Source organism: Aquarana catesbeiana, linkage group LG02 (assembly GCF_042186555.1).
Source record: "Aquarana catesbeiana isolate 2022-GZ linkage group LG02, ASM4218655v1, whole genome shotgun sequence".
In the NCBI taxonomy this organism is placed as follows: Eukaryota; Metazoa; Chordata; class Amphibia; order Anura; family Ranidae; genus Aquarana; species Aquarana catesbeiana.
In genome coordinates, this window is record NC_133325.1 from 242,240,314 (window position 1) to 242,249,819 (window position 9,506).

General features: G+C 44.7%; 1 protein-coding gene across 18 annotated transcripts in view; it reads right to left on the reverse strand.

Moving 5' to 3' along the window:
• The window catches only part of MYCBP2 (MYC binding protein 2), a 370,986-nt gene that overhangs the window by 256,775 nt on the left and 104,705 nt on the right, over positions 1–9,506 (reverse strand). For all 18 annotated transcript variants that reach the window (XM_073614281.1, XM_073614278.1, XM_073614285.1 and 15 more), the window contains exons 6-7: positions 2,196–2,438; positions 1,698–1,769 (exon numbers count right to left, since the gene is read on the reverse strand). In XM_073614281.1, the coding sequence (XP_073470382.1) occupies positions 1,698–1,769; positions 2,196–2,438 (315 nt within the window). The remainder of the gene's footprint in view (positions 1–1,697; positions 1,770–2,195; positions 2,439–9,506) is intronic.

Here is a 9,506-nt window from a genome sequence, read left to right on the forward strand (position 1 = left end):
TCTCTTATAACACCTGTGCTGACTAAACTGCATTAGAAATATATCTATACTTACCCATTTTCAGCCTGCTCTGGTCACGTGATCAGGCTCTCCTGCATCAGTCAGGGCGGCTGCAGGGGAGAGGGGGGGAGTGGAGACAATGGATGGGCCAAAAGAGCCTATGGGTGATGTCACCGCTTTAGGCTTTACCACACGTTGTCGAGAGCAGAGCTCTCGACAACGTGTGGTAAAGCCTAAAGCGGTGACATCACCCATAGGCTCTTTTGGCCCATCCATTGTCTCCACTCCCCCCCTCTCCCCTGCAGCTGACACAGGGGAACACAGAAGCACAAATATCAGCCGATGCCTGGGACATGCAGTTTAGGGCACAGGGCAGGATCGCGGCAGAAATGCTGTGATTCTGCCCACGAACACCACACAATTGCAAAACACAGGTTCAGGTGCCATTATTTTCAATGGCACCTAAAACACGGTGTGGTTTTGGCACGATTTGTGGGGCAAATCACATCTCGTGAAGCTTGTCCCCCGAAAAGGAGCAGCAGCGTCTTTTGGGTGATGAGCTTTATGTGATGCAATAAATCGCAACAAAACCACACTGTTTTAGGGGCCATTAAAATGGCCCCTAAACCTGCGCTTTTCGATTTAGTAAATTGAGATAGCAGGCAGAATCGCAGCAATTATATCATGATACCAAAATGCCCAGGTGTGAATAGAGCCCAATAGAGCTTGATTGATGCTGAGCATGCGCTTGTACTGAGCACCCAGGTGTTTTCGCGTGTGAGGGTAACCTAGGGAAATAGTTTTCTTCTTCTCTTAAGGGCCAGCGCCTCATTTACTTCTAATGAGCAGAAGATGCACTTCTGCTGAGCGTTGAGAGCCCCTTTCGAGACTAGCACCCAATCTTTGCTCATCACACTGCAAGCTCTCACCTCTCCGCTAGTCTCCAGGACTGGAGACAGGCAGAGAGGAGAGTAGATCAACAGTACAATGTTAAAATTTTAAATACCGTTTTGGTTAAAATTATTTTGATTACCTCTTTCAGGACAAGTAGATTGGGAAACTAATTTAGTCCCTTGGACAAGTATTTTTTTTTTTTTTTTTTTTTACTTTATTTCCACACCCGAGGGGAAACATATGACCAGACCGAAGTAGGTAATAGGTAAAAGATAAGTTCGGTTTAAACTGGAATTCTACATTAAGTCCTTCAATATCACACTACATCCAATAAGAATGAACCAATGGGTCATTGAAATGCAGTCACTGTACTACGAGATGATAGGTGGAGCACTAAATCAGAGGTGCTCAGCCAGGACTTTTTGGCTAGCAAAGTTAATATACATCATGGGGTACTTGCCATTCTCTACAATTTACTTTATAATTTATCACTCGGACACAGTCAGTGCTCTCCTAATTAGCCAGGCTCAAGTATGAAGTAAACGAGCTGCAGTACTAACACGAATAGGCGATAAAGATGCAGTTCTATTAAAGCACAGCTTGCTGAAGCACTTGTATAAACACCTTAGTCACCCAGGTGACTCCGTGGGTATAAGAGACCCATGAGGCCTCTGTCTGCAAAACCAAAAAATAAAAAAGGAAATGGTTTTGAAGGTACTACAGCACTTTTAAAGGTCTTCTAATGGGTTGTGTATTGTGACGTTTCCTCAACAACTGCACACAATGAAAAATCTTCAATGTACCTGAGCATAACCCAACCAAGACTTCTTTTCTCTTCTGCTCTGGATGCGGGACGTGGAATTGTAAATGTGGCCCTGGAAAGAAAAACAAAAAAAACAGGTTTTAACACCAATTTAAATAAGCATACAGTTGCTTCTAGAGTCATACGGCGGTTCATATTCTCAGCCCATTTCACATACTGCAATCAAATACAAGCCCTGAATTAACTTAGTACGGAATAGTGACCAAAAAAAAAAAAAGATTTAGTATCCAAAAGATCAATACAGCAAACGGAAAAATAAGGGTATGGTTTGGCAGCAAGATCTCATTGATCTTTCTGTTCTACCAAAAGATATATAGATGAAATATATTAACATCTACCAAAAAAGGCAGAAAAAATCTATAAAATTCAGGTCACTGGGTGATCACTGTAGGTCCTCCCTTAATTTACAACAAAAAAAAAAAAGCTTGAAAATCAGAGTGCCCTCAGCCAAGCAAAGGAGAAGACAGATTATACTCACCCTCACTGTTCCACTGTATCCGGAACCAATTTTGTAAAGGCCATCTTTGCATAAAAGATAGAGGAAGAAGCCATCACTCTGAAGGAGGCACTGATCGTCTTCATCGACAGGGATTTCTTTCAGAGACCATTTTTGCATCAAGGCAGCCTTTTTAATCCCACTTGTAAACCAGTCCTGGATCTGAATTTTACCCACCAGAACTGCTTGAACACTCCGCTGCAGAGAGTTCAAGATGATTGGCACCTGTCACATATGAAAATAAAAAGGTTACGGTTGGGATGTAAGGCAATGGAACACAGAAGTAAAATATGGGTTTCTAAAGAAAACCTACACCTGAAAGTAGTCCAGAATATCTAAAAGGTGTGATGGCCCTCATCAGATATGTATATTAAACAGTACAACAAATCCAAAATATATTCCATGCACGAGTTGTCCATACATATGTGCTTACTGAAAGTCATAGGTCTAACCCCCCCCCGGCCCCAATTGTTGAGTGTAATCAACACCAGTTCTTAGCAAGAATACAGATGTATCAGGCCTTTAATCATTTTATTAAACTTACATTTACTAGTTTTCAGCTAAAGCAGGGGTCTCTAAACTTTCGAAACAAAAAGGGCCAGTTAGCGGACCTTCAAAATTAAGGGGGCCCCCCCAACTGTGGCCAGTGGGAGTAAACAATGCCATAGGCTTTGGTGGTCAGTTAGAGGATAAAAAAAAAAATAGGATTTTTATAACAGCTTACCTGTAAAATCCTTTTCTTGGATTACATCATGGGACACAGAGCCTTAATTACTTAATGGGTTATAGGCCACCTTCAGGTGATGGACACTGGTATACCCAATCCAGGAAGTTCACTTCCTATATAACCCCTCCTTCCAGGAGCACAAAAGTTTTGGTAGCAAAGCAATACACTTAAATCCCAAAAAAAGAGGGGAGGGACCTCTGTGTCCCATGATGTACTCCAAGAAAAGGATTTTACAGGTAAGCGGTTATAAAAATCCTATTTTCATTATCGTACATCATGGGACAGAGCCTTAATTATTTAATGGCACATCCCATAGCAATGCTACTGGAGGGGAGGGAGACACAAAGCGGAGGGTACCCCCAGACTTGAGGACCTATACTGCTGCCTGCAGCACACTGCTCCCGAAGGCGATATATATCCTCATACCTCCACCTGATAATTTTGTAAATGTTTGAAGTTTGAATTAGAACTTGACGAATTCATTTAGCGACAATGAATTTTGATGCTGCCTGGCCTTTCTTAGGACCCTCTGGCAGAATAAATAAGACATCATTCTTAGGAATCTGAGCAGTTGTGTCTTTAGATTTTCACTGATCTCACCACATCAAGACAACGTAGTGACTTTTCTTCCCTGGAACATGGTTTTGGAAAAAACCAATGGCAGGACAATATCTTGGTTCAGGCGGAAACCTGAGACCACTTTTGGTAAAAAACCTGGACGAGGGCACAACACCACTCTGTCCTCATGAAGAATCAAACATGGCTCTTGACAAGAAAGAGCAGCCAATTCCGAAACCCTCCTTGCTGAGGACATAGCAACCAAAAATACAAACTTCCTTGTCAGAAGGACTAAGGGAATACGTTGTATCGGCTCAAATGGCTGTTTTTGTAAAACAGACAAAACTAAGTTCAAGTCCCAAGGGTTCAAGGGAGGTTTGACAGACGGATTAAGCCTTATCACCCCGTGCATAAAACCTCGGACTAAAGAATGCGTAGCAAGCGGTCTTTGAAATAAGACCGATAAAGCTGAGACTTGGCCTTTAATAGTACTCAAGGCCAATTTAATTTCTACCCCTAATTGTAGAAAGGCAAGAATTCTGCCTATGATATTTATGATATGATATATCTCCGAGGGTACCAACCCTTGGATTGAGACCAGGAAACATAAGCCCTCCGGACTCTATAATATATAGTTCTAGAAGCTGGCTCCCTTGCATTAATCAGGGTAGAGATAACTGACCCGGAAAGCCCACGTTTCTTCAGAATGTGGGTTTCAATAGCCAAGCCGTTAAATTTAGAGACTGCAAGGTAGGATAGAATATCGGTCCCTGTGAGAGCAGATCTGGCCGTAGTGGGAAGGACCATGGGCCCTCCACTGCCATCTTTACGATTTCTGCATACCAGGACCTTCTGGGTCCATGCTGGTGCCACCAGAATTACCGGCTTTCTTTCCAGCTTGATCATGCAAAGAAGTCGAGGCAGCAACTGAATAGGGGGGGGGGGGGGGGGGGGAGAATGCAGAAATCAGCGAGAACTGATCCCACGGGGTCACCAACGCATCTGTTCCACATGCGAGTGAATCCCTTGTCCTGGACACAAAGTTGACCAACTTCATGTTGAAACTGGACACTAGAAGATCTACGTCCGGAGTCCCCCATCTTTGGCAAACAGCCCAAAAGATGTTGGGGTGAAGGTACCATTCCCCCGGGAATAACTGCTGGCGACTCAAGTAGTCCGCCTGCCAATTCTCTACTCCCGGAATGAAGACTGCCGGCACGGAACATTCCTTTCTGCCCAATTTAGAATATGGTTCACCTTTTTCTGCACAGAGAGACTTTTGGTGCCCCCTTCGTGATTGATATAGGCCACAGCTGTGGCATTGTCAGATTGGATCCTGACAGGACAATCCCGCAACCTGAAAGTCCAGGCCTTCAGGGCCAGACGCACTGCCCGAATCTCTAGGATATTGATGGGCAAGGCTCTTTCGGTTCTTGACCACTGGCCCTGGACAGTTGTCTTTTCCAGTACTGCTCCCCAGCCTGAAAGGCTGGCATCCGTCGTTACCACTTTACAGATGACTGGTCTGAAGGATTTTCCTTTCAGCAGATTCTGGGTTAGTAACCACCAAGTGAGGCTTTGGGACACTCTTGGGGACAGCCGCAATGGCAAGTCTAAAGCTTGAATGGTTTTGTTCCAAATAGACAGGATACTGTTTTGCAACAGTCTTGAATGGAACTGGGCATAGGGAACTGCTTCGAATGAAGCCACCATGGTTCATAGCAACCTCATGCAAAGGCGAATGGAGGGATCGCCTTTTGCCTGACCAACCGCACCAGCTTTCTTATGGAGCTGATCTATGCCTGAGGCAAGAACACCTTTTCCTGGGCTGTGTATGATCAGACCCAAGTACTCCAGCCTTTTTTAGCGGTATTAAGGAAGATTTCTCTAGGTTGAGAATCCAACCCAAACTTTCCAGGTAAACTGGCTGTAATGCGTACGCTTTGCTTCAAACAAGCCACCAACTGGTCCTTTAGCAGTAGATCGTCTAGGTACGCTACGACTGTTATGCCCTGTGCCTTTAACCTTGCTAGAGGTGGGGCCAGCACTTTCGTGAACAACCAGGGTTCTGTGGCTAGCCCGAAGGGCAGGGCTACAAACTGGAAATGCTGTTCTCACTCGAAACGCAGAAACTTTTTGTGAGCAGGAAATATAGGAACATGCAGATATGCATCCCTGATGTCGATAGATGCCAGAAGTTCTCCTCCTAGAAGGATAGAAACTACTGACCCGATAGTCTCCATGCGAAAGGAAAGGATCTTCAGGAACGGTTTTTGATTTTTTAGATCTAGAATGGGTCTGACATCTCCATTTTGTTTTGGTACCATAAAAAGATTTGAATAAAACCCCAAACCTTGCTCTTTTGCGGGATCTGTATGATCACCCCTTGAGATATTAATCGGTCTAGTGCCTGAAACAGATTGTCTTTTCTCTGGATCTTTGGGAACGCTTGACCTCGGGAAACAAGACTGTGGAAAGTCCCGAAATTCCAGCTTGTACCCCAGCGTTACCGTGGAGATGACCCATCTGTCCTGAATTTCCTCTTGCCAGTCTTCTGAAAACTGCAGAAGTCTTCCCCCCACCTTGGTGAGGGGGGTTGCCTCTTCATGATGAGGCTTTAGGATTCTGCTTTGCAGGTTTCCGACCCCAGGGCTTCTTTTGAGCCTGGGTCTGACCCTGAGGTTTTCCTCTAGAGTCTGACGGCGGAGGCCGTCACCACTGCCTGGAGGCAGAAGCCCCTGGCGCAGGGGAAAGAGCCCGTTTAAATGAAGGGCGTTTATACTTTTTGACTGGCAAAAGAGTACTTTTCCCACTAGAAATTGTTTGGACATATTTGTCCAAGTCATCTTCAAATAGCCACTCCCCATGAAAAGGGAACCCGGTTAGGAGGTTTTTACATGGTGCGTCGGCTGACCAATTTTTTAACCACAGGATTCTACGCATATGCACAAGCATAAGTGTAAGGCGGGATGCCGGGTGAATAGAATCTTTAATGGCATCGATGGCAAAGCATAATGCTTTTGATAGTTCAGCCAATTCCCGGGCTTGTTGTGCAGGAATCTCTTTAAGGGCCTGTCTAAAATGGTCCTTTAGGGATTGACAGACGCCTATTGCAGCGACTGCAGGCTGAGTAACGGCACCTGCCAAGGAACAAGTAGATTTTAACAGGGATTCCAACTTTTTATCTGTTGGATCCTTAAGCATTTGTGCATTGTCCACAGGACAAGTTAGGCCTTTATTCACACAGGAAATTGCAGCGTCAACTGCTGGTACTTTCCATTTTTTTGGGAATTTCTCCTCCACAGGATAGGGAATTGAAAATCTCTTAGGAGGGAGAAAATGCTCATCCGGGTGATCCCATTCAGCAAAAAAAGTTTGTAATGCATGTGCAGGAAAGGCTGAGAGGGTTTTAAGGACCCCAAGGAAGAAACAGAGCTTTCAGGAGACTCCGTTAAAGGTAGTATGAAAGTAGAACGAACCATCTCCATAAGAGATTGTATCAGCAATTTCTCAGATTGAGAGGCTGAAAAATGGCTCATATACCGTTTTTCTCCACAGAGGAATCATCATCAGTTTGTTTTTCCTCCTGATCGCCTGAGGATAACACCTCATCCTGTGCCCACTGTTCACCTTGCAAGGGGTCTGAAGTGGGGGAGGGGGATCTAGTACGCTTCCTACCCATTTGAATGGAGGATGCGATTAAAGCCGCTAATCTTCCTTCCAGACCCTGCAGGGTGGAGGAAAGGACATCTTCAGTCACGTATACAGGGGCTGAGATGTGAGAAGCAGTTGCACCATCAATTTGTTCCAATGGCTCACCCTGGCTTGCCATAATTGGTAATTCAGGCGAGGATGATAGCGTGGAAATACGACTTGAGATCCTAGCGCCTGGGGGTGAAACCTTTAGTACCTTTTTGGTCTTTGTGGCTTTTTTAGCAGGCATAGTCCTAAGCACAAAAACAGAGGCACTATACAATTACACATAATTGCTGAATATATTCATGACATTTAAAGCCGCTATAAAGTTCAGCCTAGTGCTGGGGGGAAAAAAAAAAAAAAAGTGTCCTTCCTGTATCAGGAATGTCAGTTTGCAACCCTCACGTGTCCCGCAGCTCCTGTGTCCCTGTGTGCAGACTACTTGTTTCCTCCTCGCCAGCCGAGGAGATACCTTCCCAGCTGTGTCTTTTTTTTCGTTTTTGCCTGCAGTGCGTCCTCGTGGACGTTCACGGCACTGCGCTTAGGACCCGCCCCCCTTGAAAAAATTCCACCCTTTTTTCATTTAAAATGTTCCCGCGTTCATGTGCAGCGCTTCCGGGTCTACAGACACAGAAACAGCAGGACCATAGCACATCTTCACTCGTAACCAACACCTTAGATAGACACTGGCGAAAAACTGAGGTGCTCCTGGAAGGAGGGGTTATATAGGGAGTGAACTTCCTGGATTGTGTATACCAGTGTCCATCACCTGAAGGTGGCCTATAACCCATTAATTACTTAAGGCTCTGTGTCCCATGATGTATGATAAAGAAGTTATATCAGTGTCTGGGAGGAATAGTGCCCCATTGTTCATGTCAGTGGAAGGAGTAATGCCTTGTATCCATGGAAGAAATAGTGGCTCAAGGGCCACAAAAAAGCAAGCAAAGGGCCACATCTGGCCCGCGGGTCGCAGCCTGGAGACCCGAGCTAAAGCATTAAAAAAAAAGCATAAACTTATCTAACCTGACACAAAAGGAAAATCAGGCCATCTATGAATTGTCTATGTGTGTGAGATTTAAAAGGACAAACTCTGGTTTAAAAGAAAAAAAAATAAATTTAAGCACGTATTGTTAACTCTTAACCCCCAATTTCCTGTTAGAGAGTAGCTACGCTCATTCTCCATGGTTCTACTGTATATAGGAATGTAACCACTCTTACTCCAGAGATAGACTAGGGACTGTAGGATTTGCAGTTTGCATAGAGCAGTGCACCTGACCGCAACTAAAGCATTGCTCATTCCAAACAAATGGAAGTGAGGGGACAATAAAGGAGGATCAGGAGGTTATGGACATTACAAGGAGGCACAAAAAAAAAAAAAAAAAAAAAAAAAAAAAAAAAAAAAAAAAAACCCCACACAATATGAAACGATTCCTAAAAAAAAAAAAAAAAAAAAAAAAAAATTAGAGCCATTAGGTAATGGATGTGCATCTATTGTTTTTTGGGAGAAAATAGATATAGTTTGGTGTCAGTTTAAATTGTTTCAGTAAAGAAAATTTCACTTCCTTGCCCCTTGTGGCAACACTCTGCAGACTGATTAAGACTTAGCAGCATTGTCACGTGGGTGTGTGTGGGGGTGTGTGTGTGTGGGTGTGGGGGGGTGTGGGGGATGTGGGGGGGGGGGTGTGGGGGTGTATCACATGACCTGGAGTAGAGAAAAACCAGCAGCCTTGAAACATGTTGCCATTCCCCCTCAACATCCTACAACACGTGACGCCATGTCAAGCTCACCTTGCGCTCCACAGAGCCCTCCTCCGGCTTCCTACTTCCTAGTTGTCGGTCAGCCCCTGGTTTCTACCCAAATCGCTGCGGACTGAAGAATTGGATGGGAATACATTCCATATGGACAGTGGTGTGCCATGGACCTATTTTTGCTTATACACAATATTTGTTCCACACCCATGTGAGCTGCCCATCATGAGTAACTGTTTTGTATACTGTACTTATTACAGCGCCCTCTCAGTTCCATAGGACAGCAGCAGGAGCCAATGGCACCACACTGCTGTTTCAGCCAATGAGAAGGTGAGTTCACCATGTCATCCAAAAATGCAAGGCAAAGCTCCAAGCACAGAAGACATATGTGAACATGATTCAGAAACACCATCTTTTCTGGGTCAAAGCTTATTGAAAATGGTCTGTGGCACAGTGGAAGACTGCTGTTGTCAGACCAATAGAAATTTGACACTTTAGCAACCAGGGGCGCTGTGTCTTCTGGACTAAAGAGGGACCTCCTGGCATTTTATCAGCACAGGGTT